This window comes from Passer montanus, unplaced genomic scaffold, assembly GCF_014805655.1.
Source record: "Passer montanus isolate IOZ18808 unplaced genomic scaffold, ASM1480565v1 scaffold1, whole genome shotgun sequence".
NCBI classification, from domain to species: Eukaryota; Metazoa; Chordata; class Aves; order Passeriformes; family Passeridae; genus Passer; species Passer montanus.
Window position 1 is genome coordinate 21,697,718 of NW_024356504.1, and position 19,242 is coordinate 21,716,959.

The following is a 19,242-nucleotide window of genomic DNA, read 5'->3' on the forward strand; positions in this document are numbered from 1 at the left end:
GCAAATCTGCGGCGGCAGCAGGGGCTCGCCGCGGCGGGGGGGTGGGGGAGGCCGGGCCATTGTCTGCGGCGGCCCCCGGTGCCCCCGGGCTGGGGGGCCGGGCCGGGGCTGCCCGGGGCAGGGCTGTCCGGGAGCCGCCGCTTGCCTCTGCCCCGCTGCCCGCGGGCTTGCGCTCCGTGGGGAGAGCCCTCCGTCCGCACGGCCCGAGTGGAATGCTCGGCTATCCTGGAAAGTTTGGAGAGAGGGCACGCGGCGCGGCGGAGCCGCCGGGATGAGCGGGGACAGCGCCAAGGGGCAGCGGCTGTGCCCATGGGGCTGTGTGTGACACACAGGTGAAACAGTTCTGACGGATGGAGACTCACAGGCATGCACGGCACGCTTTTAAACCTCGTAGCATATGAAAAACCAGTTCCAAAGGAATCGCTAAAAGCTTTGGCATCTGTTAATCCAAAAATAGCCAGTAAAATTTTTTCCTGGTTAGAAGAAAATCTAACTGGTATGTGAGCCAGTTATTTGTAGTTACGTGGTGTGTGTGAGAACCTAAGATGTGGTACATGTGAGAGAACCTAAGTGAATAGTGAGCAAGAGTTCAGGCAGGAGTTCCCAGTTTAATGAGAGAAAGTGACAGATCATGGAAACAGGGTGAGAAAAACTGACATAATGCAAATGAGAGGCAGTGGGTACACTGGAGTGAAGAGACTGCAGGAACCAGGGTGCAAAGTAAATCCTCATCTGTGGTGCTGAGACAAGAAGCAAAAGGTAGAGCTCTATCTGTGAATCGAAGACAAGTACTGGAGAAGCAGAGCTTCAAAAATGAAGGTGGCAGGAGTTTTTCTGGATTTTGAATTTGGAGGTTTCATAGCAGAGGAGCTCAGAAGAACAAATCATTGGATAATGCTCAGATTTTACTTAACAGATTGGCTGTGCCTGAAGACAGTGCAGTGAATTGCAGAAGGAATCCCTTCCTGTTGTGGTACAGAAAACAGTCTTTGCAGCTAAATGTGTTGCTGTGGTGTCTTGAGTAAACCCATAGCCACATCTCTTTATGCAGATTTCCTTACAGGCTGGCAATTCCTTTTTCCAGTGTGGAATGAGAACCTCCAAAATTACTTGAATCTGTCAAACCTGTAAGTTTGTCCTTTCCAGGACACAGGCACCTTGCTCTCTCCTAATGAGACACAATTGTTCATTTTCTGAGGGCTGATCTAGGGTCCTGGGCTAGTCAAAGATCTTGGGTTTTATTAACTGTGATGGGGTGAAGCATTGTGAATCACAGTAGATAATACAGTTCTTAAATACTCCAAAACTCTGCAACAGAAAGCTGCAAAGCAGAATGGGACAGGAGCTAAGCATCATGGCAGACAAGAGGTCCTCTCCAAATCCAGTAGAATCTGGGGTCTCCAAAGAGATTGCTATTCTCCATTCAAACATGATTTCATCATTTAAACCATGATCCTATCTGCTGATGTGTTTTAACTGCTTTGTAGTGTCGGAAAACACCTTGAGCAACTCTTGTAAGAGCCAGTTTGCCTACTGAGTAGAAGATATGTTAATTTTATGTTTAAATAAAAAAAAATCCCAATAAAAGGTAATCACACTATAATGCCTGTTGCTTGAATAGACAACCTAAACCTCATTAGTGATTGAGACTGCAAATACAGTGTGGTTTTTGAGACCTGGCTAACATGTGAGTGGCTGAGCTGAATCTGTCCAGAAAGTCTGTGTAATTCAGTGTCATTCCCCTGGCAAACCCCAAATATTCATGGGAAGATCCACCACTTCACCTTGCTCCAACCCCTTGGGAGCTCAGGGATCCCCTGACCAAGCTTGCCCTCTGTGTGTTCAGTACATCCTTTCCATGGCTGTCCAGCCCCTAACTGAACCCACATACATTTTTAAAATCCATGGTATCATGCTGCAGATGCTCTGATCCTTGTGTACATGAAAAGTCTTCCTTTAATTTGTTTTTCAATGTGCTGCCTGTTTTCATCATAATCATGGTACCTTCCTAGGTGTGGTACTGCAAATCTTAAAATATTATCCTGGTCAGGGTCAGGTCTTTCTATGAAGTCTATGAATTATTGCATACAAAGTTTCTATTTGAAGTCCACATTTATCTTTCCATGATTCTCCTTTCCTGAATTCCTAGTGAAAACATGGAGTGGTTTCACCAAATCTGCTAGATTAACATCAGCTAAAGGGATAAAAAAAAATTTAAATATTGCCAGTTCGTGAATTATTTTCAGACCTGAGCTTACATTCATTGAAATCAAGAGTGACAGACTTGGTCTCTTACTCTGTAACTGGAAGTGATTTAGAATTGAAAAGAACCAATATTTATCTACAAGTTAAAGCTATAATTACAACTTGAAAGTGTTTTTTATGCATATGGAGCTGCACTGTATCTGACTGCTGAGATACTGTTCTTCTATGTCTCTTCAAGATTAGTAGTATCTCAGTTTCATACACAGCAACAAGTATATGTTCCAAATGATTATTTCTTGTCCCTAGGCTTGCACAATTTTGTCTAGCGTAGGCATTTACAAGATAATACACCGGTCTTTAAACAAAATTCATTACTTGGCTCACCATTGCTTCTGAGAGATACAAAAAACTGCAGTGCTCGTACTTCAAAACACTGAAATTAAGTAGTTGATATCATTATCTCAATACATTGCTGCTAGCCATAGTTTTAAATTAACCAACCTAACAACTGGCATGGGCAAATGCACGATTTGGGGAATTTTTTTTCATTTTCTCAAGAGACCAAGCTACCATTGGAGGGACAGATACTTCCTAAAATGATTTCTGATTCTCAGCTGGCATCATGCGCATGTATGTGGAGGTGATAACACCTCTGCTCACTGCTGCATTCTGCAGCTCTTCCAAATGGGAGAGACCCAGGAAACAACAGAGGGATATTGGCAGGTTGGAAGTGACATATTTTCACAGTAGTCAATAATAAATAACAGTCAATAAAAGAACCTTTAAGACATTCTCTGCTTCACAGAGAAACTTCATACTCAAAAACCTGGGAGGGGGAAGAAACCTCCCAAAATGCAGTTATTAAACTTCACTCACTTCTTGTCCTTCTATTAATAGTTATATATTTTCTTACACAGGACTGAGGCTGTGTATGGGTGATGTAATACCAGCTTTTCAGATGTTCTACCACAAGGTTACACCAGCGGTGTTCTGGGGCTCTGTTAAACATGAGCAGGGTAGAAATCATGTGAACTGACGTCATTAATGGAAACAGTTGCTCTTTCAGCCTGACACAGGACACTGTTCAGTGAGACCTGGGGCAGTGCTGCCCTTTTGAGGACTTCAATTCAGCTCTGGGGACCATTGCCTGCACGCCCGGGAAAACTGCCAGGCCAGGCTCTTGCACAAAAAGCTGTGCAACAGGAGTGACAGGGACACTCAAGGAGTGCCCTGTGCTGGCAGGAAAAATCCATCACTGGAGGAGAGGTGGCAGAACAAACTGGTCCCCAATAACCATGCTGGAATTTCCCAGTGCAGCAGAGCAGGAAGGCAGGCAGTCTGGCTGCTGCCTCCTGATGATGTGTGTTAGCATCAGCTCCTGCTGCTAATGGGGACATTCAAACCAAAAAGGATTCCATAAAAGTTTTCTCTGGATCTCAGTGGAATTAGAATTTGGAGTCTTTTTGGAAATTCTGAGTATCTTTTGAATTGGCTGAATGAAGGGTCAAGTGCTGCCACTTGCACATTTCCACATTGCAGAATAGAAGTCATGACTTTACTGTCACAGCAAGGACACAGCATTTGGCCATTTTTTCAAAAAATTACAACTGTTATTATGAGAGGAATTGAGAGTCTACAACCTCTGGTGTGTTTTTGGACCAATTTCTCCGGGGCTCTTCAGGAAGATAGATACTTCCTTGGCATTGAACTCTCCCAGCCATGCGGAGTGAAAGATCATAAAAATACAGGAAGTAGGAGACACAACATACATGCTTATGGCTTTCAAAAGGCTTCAGAGGCTTTTTGCTTGCCTGCCAGAGGACTGAGAATCTACTGAATGAAGAACAATAATGGATTTATTACAGCACTATCAAGAACTGAACTAGGAAGAATTTGTAAGGTAGTACCAAACTTCCTCAGTACAGGGCAGTAGGAGCATGTGCTGATTCTGGCAGGGTGTGGAAGCAGATCACCTTCTCCCTCTGCCATCTTTAAAGGTGCTACATGAATGACAGCAAACTGAAAAACCTGCAAAAGCTGGCATCTCCTTGCTGCAAAGCATTTGGTGGAACCCAGTCTGGAGTTTTTATTTTTTGTTTATTTGAGTTATACTTTCTGAATTCTGCTTAGCTAATCAGGTGGTAATAAAACTAAGAGCCCTGCATTTTGCAAGCTTTTATTAAATTTTGAAAATCTCAGGGGAGTATCTACATAAGCAAGAGTTAGCAAATTGTAAGCTATGCAGATTTAAGTAAGAAAAAACTATGTTCATGTCTTTAATATGTGATGAATGCTGCTTTATATTTGAAACCTTGTCCCCAGTGGAACCTATTACAATAATGTTTATACAGGTTTGTGCCTGGATGAGATTTTCCCTACAGCAGAATATGTTGGAATTTACTCCTGATTTAAAGAAAAAAAGTGTGAATGGGTGATATCCCAGAATCTGGATTGCTATAAGAGCAATTATGCTCTTTTATTATCAAATGAAGCAATGAAAAATATAATTTTTAACATTAAAAAAATTATAGAAATTGATAGAATTGATAGAAAATGCACCCTGAATCTCCTGCACCACATGGGAACTGGAAGCCAGCCAAGTCCTACAGAATTCAGGGAGACTGGATCTTCAAGTGCCAGTGTCACGCAAAGCCTGGACAGAGGTGCTGACTGTCATGGAAAAAAAGCAGGAAGATGACAGTGATGGATCAGCACACAATTAAATAGCAGGAATAAGTGGTGTCACAGCAGTATTTTGACTGCACAGGTGTCCTGCTTTCAATTCAAGCAATATTTGTCTTGTAACAGGCCCAGCCACCTTACAAAGGGTTTACATCCAAGGTTTTCTCTATGTGAAAAACCCAATGGTTACATCATCACAGAAACATCCATGTACTTTAAAATGAGCTGCCTGAAGAGAACAGGACAGAGCCCTTCTCTTCTGTTCCCCTTGCCACTGCCAAGCCCCTGAGAGAGGACATAATTGACTTTACTCTGTGGAGTGGCAAGGGCCAAGGGCAGGAGTTGGAGAGGAGACATGGAAAGAAAGGTCACCTCTTCCACAACTCAACATGGTATTAACAAGAAAACCCTCTCCCATCACACAGCATGGGATAAGGTTGCCACCAAATGTGTTTTAAGCCACAGAGTTCTTTAAAGATTCAAGCAGGGATATTGGAACTTCATCCCTCAGCCTGAACAGGCTGACAGTACACAGCACAGTGCTGTGACTGAGCACAGCAAAACTCTGGCTTACACATGGATTTCTTGTACAAGCTCCATTAATTTTCTTTGTTAAAATAGAATTATATTATTTCTTGTTGCATCCTTGGGGCTGAGGAGATGAAGACCATTTCACACTTTGTGTGGAACAATGAGGCCCTGTTCTCACTTAGGGTCTTAAACTCTTGCTTTAAATAATTTAGGGGGAAAAAAAAAGGCTGAGCATTAAAGAATGAAATAGAAATGCTTAACTTGGTAATTTAACTTCTCTTTCACAAGTGAAACTCATTTACAAGGAAAGGTGCTAACCTGACTTGCATAACTTCATATACAATTTGTCCTTGACCTTTTCTACACCTGCCATCAGCAGTGCCCTATTTGTAGACTTCATCAGTGAAACAGATCAATAAGGTACCATTCCTTTAAAAATAGCAAATTAATGAATTTTCTTTTTCTTTCTTAAACCCACCATGCCATCTAAAACCCTATCTCATAGCCTGTGACTGTGCAGTACTCATTTCTGTAATACATTTTGACATCCTGGTTTTATAAGGGCTGGAATTCTCAGTTGTTGCCTTGATGTAAATCTATAGGTTTTCCTCTGCCAAATAGGGGCCAGGGATCTGTGTAAAGATAAGTTATTCAGTCTTCGAGAAGACTTCAGGGAAATGCCACTATTACTCATTGAAATTATTCTTTGCTCTGTGAATAAAGCCAATAACATAATTGGGATTATCTGAAGAGTGAAATATGATTCAATTTGACTAAGCATGGCTGTGTGCAGACATTAGTGGAGGAGTAAATTCAGCACCAAATAATAAAACGAGACTATGGTCAGTTTCCTTTTGGAAACGTTTGATTTCTAAAGAAGAGCGAGGTAATCTCAGAGCACCAGCACCTGATAATTGTGTATTCCTTTCTCTGGATCCTTCTGTGGGTGTGATCTCGGATTCCCCTCTGGCTGCCGGGTCACAGGAGCAGCTGCCCTGAGGTTTCCCTGCAGGGCTGGGCTGGGGTCAGTGCTGTTCCCCCATGCAGTGCTGCAGCAGTTGTGCAGCGCCCGCTGCTGCTACCTGGGCCAGGCTGCACTGCAGGGGACAGACCAAGTCCTGCCACTCGCACTTAGCGTCAGACAAAACCACTTCAAAGCAGATTTCTTTTTTCCCCTACCCCTAAATAGCCACTACAGTAATATGTATATCTGCATACACAAAAGAGTTTGTTCTTAGGAAAAATCTTAAACAAATGCAGAACCATGCCAGGATTATGCATTTCATTTCCCAGCATACAAATGAGGAACTAATTTAGTCTGGGCTGTTCATGCATTTTGCTTTTAACAAACATCCATATGCCAAATAGACCTTCCACATACTTCCCTGCTGGAGTTTTTTTTCCTTTCAACTTGGTAGGGAACATTTGTGATCCTTATTCTACCAAATATATCTAAAGAATATATTTTGCTCAAGGCCTTCTATTTTATAATTTAAGAGAAGCAAAATCAATTCATGGCTCTGGCAGTCTCGCTATTATGACAAGTATACATCTGTGCAAAACTACCCCAATCCCTAATTAATTACAGAATGTTATTAACATTTTATAATTTAGCATTGGTTAATTTATTTAATTTTATAAACACAGCCATATGAAGTTACTTTTTATGGACCACTTTTTCATCTTTTGCATGCAGTTCTGAAATCTGGGTAGTTTAGCATAGATACAGAGATATTTGCTTGTATCAAAATTATTTTCTGTTCAGATGGTTCTGAGTCCTTTATGTAATGACTTCAATACTGAGGCTTGACACTTCACTCCTGACTCATGCAGCACTGATGAGCAGTGTTAATGGGAGTTTTTTCCAATTAGAGGAAACAGGCTGAGAGTCATGTTCTTTAAAATTAATACTTTTATGAATATATAATGCCAATCATATTTCTCATTTACCAGGGCACATCAAGTTGAGTTTAATTTTAAGTCAGCTTAGTAAATACTTCGCAAAAATATGCCTTGTTGGAGTTAAAATGGCTCATTGCTGAAAGAGATTTATTTATTGATCTGGTAAAGAGCTGCACATAAAATTGCTATCAACTTTAATCAGATGAGGACAATTATTTTATATGACTAATTAGTGGAACTAATAAAAAATCTGAACAGGTATAAACTTCTGTGAAGCATTTATATCTGTTTGAAAGACAGTGATCAGTCTTGATTTAAACTGAGATAAATCTTCAAATAAGCACTGTTTCCACTGCAACTTCTACAAGAGTTCTAGCAGCTATTCAGCCTTTCCCTGTGCTTGCACATTCAGTATTTATAGTGGATTTATGTAGTCCATCAGGTGCATTTGTAATCTTTAAACTATCCTCTCTTACTCTTCTATTACCCTATTAAAAATACAATCTAAAAGGCAAACAGTAAAAACCTGACATTTCTCTATATTCCCCATACAGATTGCTCTCACCCAATCTGGTCTATAAAAGAAATATCTTTTATAGGTGTGGTGTGGCATGGGTGTGGCACTGGGGAGCCAGAGGAAAGGGGTTTTCGTCCACAGATAGCAGAATGACAGTGCTTTTTGTGGCTGTAACCACATCTGCACTGCCCTCTGAACCATCCACATTTTTACTCAGCTAAAGAACAGCACTTTTGGCCAAAAAAATTGCTATCCTCATGTGCATATTTAAACACCAATCCTCTGTACAAATGCTCATCTGAACCAGTACAGTGAGCTCTGTAACATAACTTTGTAGCTTTATATGGTGTTTATCTACATTTTTGTGTGTTTTTTTCACAGACGAGGTCACAAATCAGAAACCTCAGCTTTAGAGAGATATGTATGTTACAATGTTAGTTGGAAGAATCTAAATTAGTACCTGGTGACTGAATGACTCCTGATTGCCAAGCTCAGTTCTACTCTACCTCATTCAAATACGAAGAAAACTAAAAGGAATCAATGTTTGCATGGGTTTTACAAGTTTATCATATGCATCTGGCAGCGCTGTAGAGATGTAGGGAAAAAACCCCAAGAAAACACCACCCCAGCAAAAGGCAAAGACTGATGAAGAGACAAGAGGCAGGGTTTAGTGGCTAATAGCACTAAACACCTTTTTCCTGGCTTTGTGTGTTGCCAAGATGGTATGACCAGACAGGTGGATCAAGGAGCAAAGTGGAAGGAAGCCTCATGCTCTTACCACACCTCACCACACCACACCAACCTCTAATCATGGACTACAAACAACAATTTTGGAAGATAATTCATTCCAAATGCAGTCTATAACCCACATTAGCATCATAGACCAGAGGCAATGTTTGTTATGAGAACTTCCAGAATGGGTTAAAATGGGTGTTTGGCCCCAGGACCTGGCTGCTTACACCTTCATTCCCCTCAGGCCAAGTCACTAAGCCCTGGCAAGAAAAAGATGCTTGTGCAGAGCATGACCTTATTTAGTTGGGGTAGCACTTGATTTTTTTTTCAGCCTTCATTACTGTAATATCATACACAGGGTTTTTCCTTTGTGTGCCATGCAATTTATTCCCCTAAGATTAGTCTTTTTCTTGTCAAGCAGTTTAAAGCTAATCACAGTTGTTATTTTAATCTGTGCTCACCATTAAGAATTCTCACTGAGCTATTTTGCTTGTTAGCAATTAAGGCTTCCCAATGGAAGTTCATGATTACAGCAAAGGCAACCTGTTTAATACTTGGCACCTCTTTAGTACACAGGCATTAAAACCAGGAGCACAGAAGCATGCTAATGCTGCTGATGAAAGCAGAGCAGATCTATTTAACAACCTCTGTTTTGAATATACAGCGTAGGAGAAATGCAATGCAATCCTCATGTGCAGCTCTGGTCCTTCCCCTCTGTGTTTTTCATTACCATAGTAAGGTGGGGAAGTGCTGTTTGACCTTCATTAACTTATTACATATTAGTCATGTCTGAACTGCAGCATGTCCTCAGGCTTTCACCAAGGCAGACTGAAGTGTTGGTCCCATTTCCAGTAGCAGGACTAATAAAATTCCCTGGAAAGCTCTCAAGACCAGGATCTGACCTTTGCTTATTCAGGCAAGCATCCTGTGCTGAATTATGACTTCTTTCTTCTGTTAAGAGAATCAGTAATTGCTGCCACTGATCAGTGCGTCAAGGCTTAAAAATTATGATCTACCATCAAGTCAATTAGCAAAAACTGCAGGAGCAAATTTTTGCTTCTCATGTTGATTGTCCATGTGATTCTGCCATAAAAATTATACATTAGCTGAACTAAAGCATTAAATGACTAGGTAGAAAATAACATTGCAGGGGGATTACACTCCCCAACCCAATTCTGTCCTGTTTAAAGCTATTTTCAGACAGGATAGGGCAGAGAAATCATGAAAATTTTCTATTTTCACTCCCCTAACCCAATTCTGTCCTGTTTAAAGCTATTTTCAGACAGGATAGGGCAGAGAAATCCAAAATAATATTTTCTCTTTTTTTTTTTTAACTGATACATGAAGATGCACAACCTCTACTGTATATCACCTCCAATGGTAAATGTTGGTGATTAACATTGATAGGAATCAAATTTGTCTCACATTGGGTAAATGTTGGGGTCCAACCTGAGAAATAGGGGAACCACTGACAAGTCAAATATGCTATCAGTAATGTGAAAATAACTACTGTAAAATGTCCAGCATAAGAAAAGCTGTGTTAATAAAATCTGCATCTTCACAAACTACTGAGGTACCTTCCCTCAATCTAGTCAAGTTTTAAGAACAAGGAATCTGAAGCTGGGTTAGAGGTCTGCTTTAGTGGAAAGCCATAAAACGTGACCTAACCATTGCCAGTCCTCCTGGGACAGCAATTACAGCAATAAATGTTCCACAACAGATGCTAATGCCATGTGTAAACAGTTGTCCTCTAAACTGAAAAGAAATTTTGGCCCCCACATGTCTTTTAGGGTCCCATTGTACGCGTGGAGATGTAAAGGAAATGTAAAATTGATATGCACACCATGGCATTGGGTTTAGTCTCCCCTGCCTCGGCCTGGGCACTATAAATCTGCAGGCTGTGAGTGAGGCTGGAGGAGCCAAATGGGCAGAATTTGTGTGTGTCAGATTTATGGGCTCACCCCGAGTACCATGGGGGTTATCGGTCAAAGTCAGGTTCAGCACCCACTGACCCACGGGGCTCAGAGCACGGAGTCACAAATCAAGAGCATAATGAAGGCTGAGAAGAGGGATCTGCTGATTTATTAGGACATCTGTCTGGCTGTAGACAGCCCAGCACTGCCCCTGTGTAGTGCCAGCTATTAGCATAATCCTCACCATGAAACTTCTCAGAGATTTAAAAGAGAGGAATAAAGTGTTCAAAGAAGGCTGGCTGAACCAGAAGGGTTTTTCTTGTAGTGCTCATTAGCAGTCTTAGCTTTTTATGCCAACACACCATAAAAATAATAATAAAAATAAATAATATTAAAAATAAATTAATGGTTTTGATTTTTCAAAACCACTGAATGTTCAGAGTATGTCTGTTTATAATAAAGTCTCTATCCCTGCTACTTTTCAAGGACTTTTTAATATTTTAATTTTTTATCATTCATTTATATTTAACCACAGTAGTGTCATCTGCATAATGTTATCACCTTCATTCTTACAAAGTTATTCTTCTGAACTCTGTAATGTTAAATGAAAACTTCAATTTTTTGTGCCAATTATATTTGGCTGCTTTTTAAGAAAAGGGGAATTTAAGCACAAACTTTAGGAGTTTGCCTATAATTAAGAGTCAATATCATAATGCTGTAAGCTGTAAATGCTGTGATACTACTTTATACTAGTACAGGTCAAGAAGTTTTTGAGGTGCAGAACTAATACTGGCATGTGCAAAGTTGCTCTTTTTTTGTACGAGAGGCATTCACCTGAAAAAGCAGACAGATCATTATTTCTCACTTGCTCAGAACTAAGGTGAAATAGGTTTCAGTCTATGAACATTAAATTATTCCCTGAAGATACTTTTGTATTTGACTGTGTTTTAAAAGACTGTCACTGTTCATATGTCTTCAGAAAAAAAAAGTTAAATATTGTGTTTAAAAAATTGCTGTGAATGTTGAAGGAATTTTATCACTGCTATTATTCCATTTCCTTTGTGTGAAATGTTATGTTAGATAGGATTTGAGCAGTTACCAAATTTGCTGTAGGCAGCATAGAAACACCCACCAGCATGTGGCAATCCCTGCTTTGCTTAAATCAGGGTGCAGTCTGGGCAACATGAACAGAGAAGAGATAGAAAATCCAGACTATCAAGAGCACTGCAAAATTGTAAACCTGTGTTTATTTTAGTTTCAAAACTCTCAGTTGGTCATGCTGCTATCATGGTATTTTGGCTAGATTTTGTGTACCATTCAATGAAAACACTTATATTCAAGGATATAAGACAATTTCTGAAATTCACTCCAGTTGAAAGAATCTGAAGTAGAGTTAGCATCCACTGCCTAGAAAGTGTAACATGAATAAACCTGTGCATGTGTGCAACTGCCCTGCTTAACACTCGTGTGTGCTGCCCTGCTTATTTCATGAGCTAAGATTTGCTAGTCCACAAAGAATTAAAAAATGGAGAAACTGAATAGCCAATCATTCATTTGAACTCAGAAATGGAAACTATGGATTGCAGTATCCTTTCCAAAATAGCAACATAAATAAACATGCATGGCACAGTACTTGCCTCCATAAATTCCAGCGTTGTTCTTCCAGCTGAGTCACTAAATGCTCTATGTATTTGTTGGAGTCCATATATTCCTAAATGAAAAATTGTTACAATGTTAGTTTTTCAATGTTCAAAGTATTTGTAAAATTTTGAGTAAAAACCAGTCTGAGTCACTTTATGGAGTGCGCTTTGATTTTGCTCCCAGTTATCCCATGTACATAGGGATGTGCACAGTGATGTAAAAATCTAGATTAAATTCACATGTGGATTTATATAACATGAACAGGGAAGTAGCCTAATTCACACTTCAGAGATTATTTCAGGGAAAGACAAGAGGCACTGAGGATACACAAGCAGCACAAACAAATTAGTGTACATATACATTCATATCCATATTCCAAGCCTAGAATAATCTTCCCTGGATCCAGACTGAAAAATAACTGCCCAGCAGTGCAGTCATTGGTTTTGGTGCACATTTTGTTTACTTTAGATATTAATCAAAGTGAACTGAATATTTGACTCAAATATTTATTTTATGGACAGTATGAAAAATACTATAGCATGTACCCTATTTGAAAATGAAGCTATAACTCAGCCCCTGTATTATTTTCCAGTCCAACTTTTGCAGATGCAATAACTTGAAATATCAGCTCTATGAAAGCTCCTGTACTTGTGTCTAGACAGAACTTCTGATAAATAATCTTGACCAGATGAAAAATTTGGATTTTTTCCTATTGAAGCCTATTCTTTAACTCAATGCAAAGAGATGATGTTTATTCTCAACAGAGAAGTCTATCAGTAATAGAAATACACCACCGCATTTCCAGGAGGAAGGCAACATCAGTGTTATTTATATCAAATATTTCAGAATGAGCCCACAGAATAACGTGATATAATATGATATATTTGGATGACAGCAGTACCAACACAGTCACATTACTATTATTCTGAAAGTCTATCAGTAATAATATAACTGTCCTGAAATATCTCACCAAAGCAAAAATATGTCTTAAACCTCATACTTCAGGAAATTGCAAGTATTGGAGCAAAGAATCCTTCTTCACTTTCTGGAGACAAAAGCTCCATTTTTTATAGCTCCACTGTTTCACCTTTGGATTCATCACAGAACCACTTTGTGGGGTTCCTGTTTGTATTAGAAGCTGTCTCTTTACTATTATTATTTCTTTTGTGTACAAATATGGATTTTTGTTGCAAAGTAGTTGGTTCTTCTGAGCCATTTATCTTCATGACCAGGAATATGAGACAGCCACTACAGGGACTGTACATCATTGTGTCTCTTCAAGGTGAAGATAAATGTTAGCTGATTTTAATGTTCATAATTTATATATAAATGTACATTTTTATTTAGCAGGAGTGGAATTGTTCCAAGTGACTCTATGTTTCTGTCCACAGTAATTATTTTCTTGTTCAGAGATAGAGAGAGGGAGGGAGGGTGGTCCTGCAAAGGCACAAAGAAAGATCCCTGGCACAGCCAGGAAGAAAGAGCAGGATTCAGCTCCCAATAAGCCTCTGCAAAAGCATCTCAGCCATATCCTGTTCAAACTGCATGGCTTGAAAAACTTTGGGTATTGTAAAATTTTCCATTAAACTCTGCAGTTGCCCCAAGTTTAAATTTCATTCTAACTGCTGTAAATAGAAGCATCACATAACTGTTTCTTTCAGAAAACATGAAATCATGGAAATCCTGAGAAACACCATAAACTTCAGTGGCAATTAAGCAGGAAGCTTCTTCTGAGCTAATTCCAATGAAATCGTTCTGCAATACAGATATACTTGAGTTCACAAAATATATATTGTACGAATATATAATGATGATTACTTGCAGTACCAAGTTCTTTAAAACAAGTTGCCTATTTTAGTTTATATTTTTTACTACAATGAATCTGGCATAAATTAGTATTAATACCTTTACATCTTTTTAATGTAATATTAAACAATATTCCTGATTTATTCATCAGTGCACTTTGCCCTACAGGCAAAGATGGGATCAGCAGTTTTATTCTGCATAAATTCTACCATGATAATATAAAAACCTCATTCTGAAGCAATTTTCTTAAAGTGTTTTTTTAGAAATAAGGACAATGGGGGAAAAGAAAGCCCTGTGTTTATCCTATATGACTGCTGCCTTAATGTTAAGGTTTTCCTGTGACAGATCAGAAATATTATTCTGTTTCTCTTTAAAAACCAGCAGCCTGGGAGTATGTAATCATGTCAGTGTGCAAAAGTGATGTAAAAGCAGCCATGATTTGGTGGTGGTTAGCAGCACCTCCTTTCTGCTGGCACATTCATGTGCCAGCTGTGTCTGCAGCAAGCCATCTGCTTCAGACAAGGCCTCTGTCCCTAAGCCCAGGTTTCTGCTCTCTTCTCTTATCAACTGTCCCAATAAGACAAATTCTGCCAGCCCTGGATCAGGACCCAGTGTTATCATTTTGTCAGTGTGAAGCAAATAGCAAACAGTCACTTGAGATTTAGAGCAACTTCGTGATTTAGAATAGCTTGGCACATTCAGTGACAGCAGAAAATGTGAGTAAAAACCCCAAAGTAATCACAGTGGTTTACGGTTGGACTCAATGACCTTAAAGGTCTTTTCCAATCTAAATGATTCTCTGACTTTATGTTTAACAAGACGATGTGTACAGTTCATTAAAGCACTTCACAGTGCCCAATAGATCACACCTAGAGGGGAAATACAAGTATTTTGTGGCTTCCTTGGAGCTCTGTCCTATGAATGCTTGTGCCACACAGGCTCTGAGTAGCACAGAAAATTGTGGAGTATGAAAGATTATGTGGAGCCTCCTTTTCTGATGTAAGGATCAAAATCATTTAGGCAGACACGATGGTACTCAGATACTAATGAGACAGACCAATCAAATGGGAGAAAAAAACTGTAAAAGCACAGCAGTCCCAGGGTTTCAAAAGGGGGTCACAATTCTTCCTGCTCCCCTTAAAACAACTGAGCACTTGCAGAACAGGAGGGGATAAAGTTGTGTAAGGCCAAGCCAATATTTCTGAAATGACACAGCATATTTAATCTGAAGTTGTAGACTCCAAATTAAAGTATTTATGTGCATTTGATACTGTTACATAGCAATTGTGCTGATGGTAGAATTGCCATCCATGCTGTTGTCCACACCTGGACTAGACCTCAGCAGCCTGCACTGCTGGCTCTGCGTGGAGCCCTCCTCCTACCTGATTACTGAGAAGTTCAAGATTTAAACAAACAAACAAAAAATTAAAATCCATTTCAGAATAATGAGTGTCCCTTTTCTTCTGAATTAGTTACCTTGCAACCATGAGAAATTCACTCTTCAATCTATCCTCCACTGATGGCAGTGTTTTAAGGAAAAAACCTTCTGCATGTGTTTAAATGCAGTAGAAAATCTTTCTAACAGCTGCATGTATTCTGGCATGCAGGGGGAGATGGCATGCAAATGTCACATACCAGCTCATCTAATTTAGAGAGCATTAGAGAATTGCTTTGCCCAGATTATTGCTGATTTGAGTTGAAGCACAAGCCTAGAAACACACCTAAATATGGGGGTTTTTTGACAGAACTAAATATCTCACTTTGCAATGCTCAATTGTTTTGCTCGTTTTTGGGGGTTTTTTATTTTTATTTTCTTTGTTAGCTGTATGGCTGTCAGGAAAAAACAGGGAAGAGAAAGGAAATGAAGTGCCTCCACTGAAGCCTGGGATCCACTGCTCGGTATTTTGGTTGGTTACTTGGGTATTTGTTCTGGCATATCCCTGTTGTTGTGCTGGGCAGGGTATCAAAAATTATCCAGCACACAGAACATTTTCCCATCCATTGTTACAGAGCAAACCCTTCAAGCAACCTCAGGCTCCCAGCACAGGAGTCTCTCGCTGGAAGCTGGAGGTGATAAATTCAAGCCAAAGGAATAGCACTCTGCCTCTCTTAAGGAACTTGCACAGCTTGGTATCAAAGAGAGTTTAATGAGCTTAGTGAGATGTGAAAAGGATTAAGGATACCAGCAAATCACTTGATTACGTACTTAATTCAATAGGGCCACTCAGGAGCTGAAGGCTCGCCTGGGCAGCAGGGCCAGGGGTGGGACTGGCCTGTGGAAGAGGTTTTACAGCAGCTCCTGTGAGCCAGAGAGAAGTTTGCCCCTGAAAGAATTTTCTAGCAAGGTGATTGACATAGAAACCAAGAAAGGAAGGAGGATAAATAAGAGAAACCTGCAACTGTCTATTCCAATGAGCACTTTGTTTGTCTTTCCTGACCAATGACTAAAGTGTAAACTAATGAGTTTTTTAAGAATGTATGCAAAGCATGCAAGCTATAATAAAAACATGCCTTGAAGTCTTGTGACAATGGAGTGTTGCTTTGCATTGTGACCATCTCAACTATGACACTGGCCCCTCCTGCAGCACGGACAGCCCAGCTTCCCCAGACCCACACACCTCAGCCAGGCACATGGGGACATGGCCACTGTCCCCCTGCCAGCGCTCTCCTGTCCTGAACAAGCTCCCAGTGAAGGGCCTTGTGCACAGCTGAGGTTCCTGAGCTGTGCAGAAAACAGGAAACTGGGACAGAGACTAGGCACACTCCTGCAGCCCAGTTTTGAAGCAGGGTTGGGAGGTAAACTTTATATTCAGCCCTGCACAGCCCAAAGCTTTCCATTTTCGTCTGACACATCTAATTGCACTCCTGGTTTGGTTGGAACTAACTCTGTGCACAGAGCCCTAGCCCACTGTTCCACAACACTTCCCCTGGATTCCCCTAATATTTGTATTTGGAAGCAGACAGGATTCAGGCTCCTGGGCTCCACAGAGGAAAATGTTGGTCTCTGGGGAGCAGAAAAAAAACTGAGTGAACAAGAGCATAGACAAGTTCCTCCAAGAGTCTGGAGCCGTCCAGCCCTGGAGACAGGGAGCTCCATGGAGAGCCCACAATCATCTGCTGCAGTTCAGGAAGTCACACTTTCACAGGGAAAGGTTATTAGAAATCAAACAACAACAAAGCTGTCTGAGCTAAACAGCAGACTGTTGCAATTAGGAAATGATGTTAGCAAAGCAACAAGGGGGACATCTAAGCTGTTACACTGAGTGTGCAGACATAAGTAATTTTTTGAAGGCTCTTGGAAGAGTGCCCTAGGGTAAAGTTTTAAATCTAGGGAGAGTGACTTCAGAGAATATTATAACTTTTGTAAAATATTTATTTTTGTTTTCATCCTGCTGCATAAACCTTTGACAGAAAATAGACTTTTTTTCCAGCAGCCTAAGAGGACACACATATATATTTATACTTATATGTATTCTTGTCTAGACAATGTTTTTCATATCCAAAAGCAATAGCAATGAGAATTGAGTGAGCTTTCTGTTGCACACTAAAAAGAAATCAGCTACAAAAAAAACCCAAAACCATTTAGGATTAGTATTTTTTCACTCCTTTCAATGGCATACCTGGCTAGAGTATTCACTTTTGGTCCTAAATAACAATGAAAGCTAAACCACGTGGCTTAGAGAAAATAATATCTTTTAAAACTGCCATTATTACTTATTCAATTGTCAATATTTTGTCAGGTTTATTAACAACTGGCATGAAAGTGTACATTGAGAGCCTCTGCAATGGAGTAGGAGGCTGGCAAGAGCCCTTGTGCACATTACACCATTATGGAAAAAGCAGTAATGAATATCTTAATAAATATATTGAGCAAATTTCTTAATTGTTCAAAATCACTTAAGCTTCAGTGAGCAGTTCATATTACATCTCAGCTGCAGTGATTAAAACTGATTTACCAATTCATCTGAAGCCAGTTGTTTTGATAAACAATCAGCTGGGTTTTCCTCCTGCTGCTGCTTGGCTTCCACTTTGCACCCTATTAACCAGCACCATCCACAGACACAGCAGAGTTCAGTAAAGCCTGAAATAGCACAAGCTCATTGGCTGACAGGCAGATTCTGCACCCTGTGCTCTCTGAGGACAGGGATTCAGGGATAGTTCTCAGAGGAATGCTATTCAGGTCTGCAGCTGGCACACAGAGCCGTGTTGCTTTTGGGTTTTGCCAGTGTGTCCCTAAAGGAGTTGAGTCCCTGGATAACAGTGTGGGTACTCTGCCACTCAGTGACACCGATGCTGGAGCTCTTTCCCCACAGGGGAAATGGGGAGAGAGAATGCCACAGTTTTATGCTTTTTCCCATCAGCTTATAAACCCTTCTCTTTTCCAGTAAGGCATTTTCTAGGAGCAAATCTCCTGTCTTGTGTGCAGGAGAAATGTATGGGCCAGTGTTCTGCAAGAGCTCTTCCCTGGCTTAGTGGACCAGTAGACCAAAAGCTGGAAGGTGAGGAGCAGATTTGGTAGGAACCACTACCCCCAGTCAGATTTCCAGGCTCTTGGCTGGTTTGGGTAGTTGCAAATGAACTAATATTTTTCCTATGCAAATAGCAGGCTATGGTAATTATGTCATTTCTGCTAAATATTAAGCAAATCATTCCATTTAGCTGAGAAGAGAAGGAAACTGGATATTTTGTCCAGCAGGCAAATCAATGCTGCTTTTAGCTGATTTTCTTCCCCTGAAAGTATAAATCAGTAAAAAAAAGGATGATATCATAGTGGGAAAGTTTGGAAAGTTTGCATTTACATCCTCTAAGTTGTGGAGCTTGTAACTCCCATGAGCAGAGTCACTGAGCAATACATCCCTACAGCATTGACACATGGATGTCCTAATTTGGATATGGAACCAAAACAGTCTCCATAAAGGCCAAATGTCCATGGATACCCTCCTATCCCAAGGTTCTAGTGGCTGGGTAGGGCCTGACCCTGAGTGACAGAGCAGGAATTGCAGCAGATGCCGGTGATGGTGCAGACTATGGACTGCACTCATCAGCACTTGTCCCAGAGGAAGGAAAGACGAAGAATGCTTTGAGCTTCTAACATGCAAAACAGTCAACAAGACCACTGGACCAACTAAAGATTTCAGCAGGAAAAGGGAAAAATTTGCCTTTTGGGCAGGAAGAGGAATAAATATGGACAAGCAGGTTGTGTCAGAGCACCCTGGCTGTGTCTCCTGGGCAGGTTTGGGGCTGCTCTCCCATTTACTGCAGTTTATGGAAAGTTCTTGTCCACACTGAGTATAAAATCCCTCTGTGTAGGGA

General features: G+C 40.5%; 1 protein-coding gene across 2 annotated transcripts in view; it reads right to left on the minus strand.

Moving 5' to 3' along the window:
* The window catches only part of NCKAP5 (NCK associated protein 5), a 354,162-nt gene that overhangs the window by 222,718 nt on the left and 112,202 nt on the right, over nt 1-19,242 (minus strand). For both annotated transcript variants that reach the window (XM_039700287.1, XM_039700277.1), the window contains exon 4: nt 12,120-12,193. In XM_039700287.1, the coding sequence (XP_039556221.1) occupies nt 12,120-12,193 (74 nt within the window). The remainder of the gene's footprint in view (nt 1-12,119; nt 12,194-19,242) is intronic.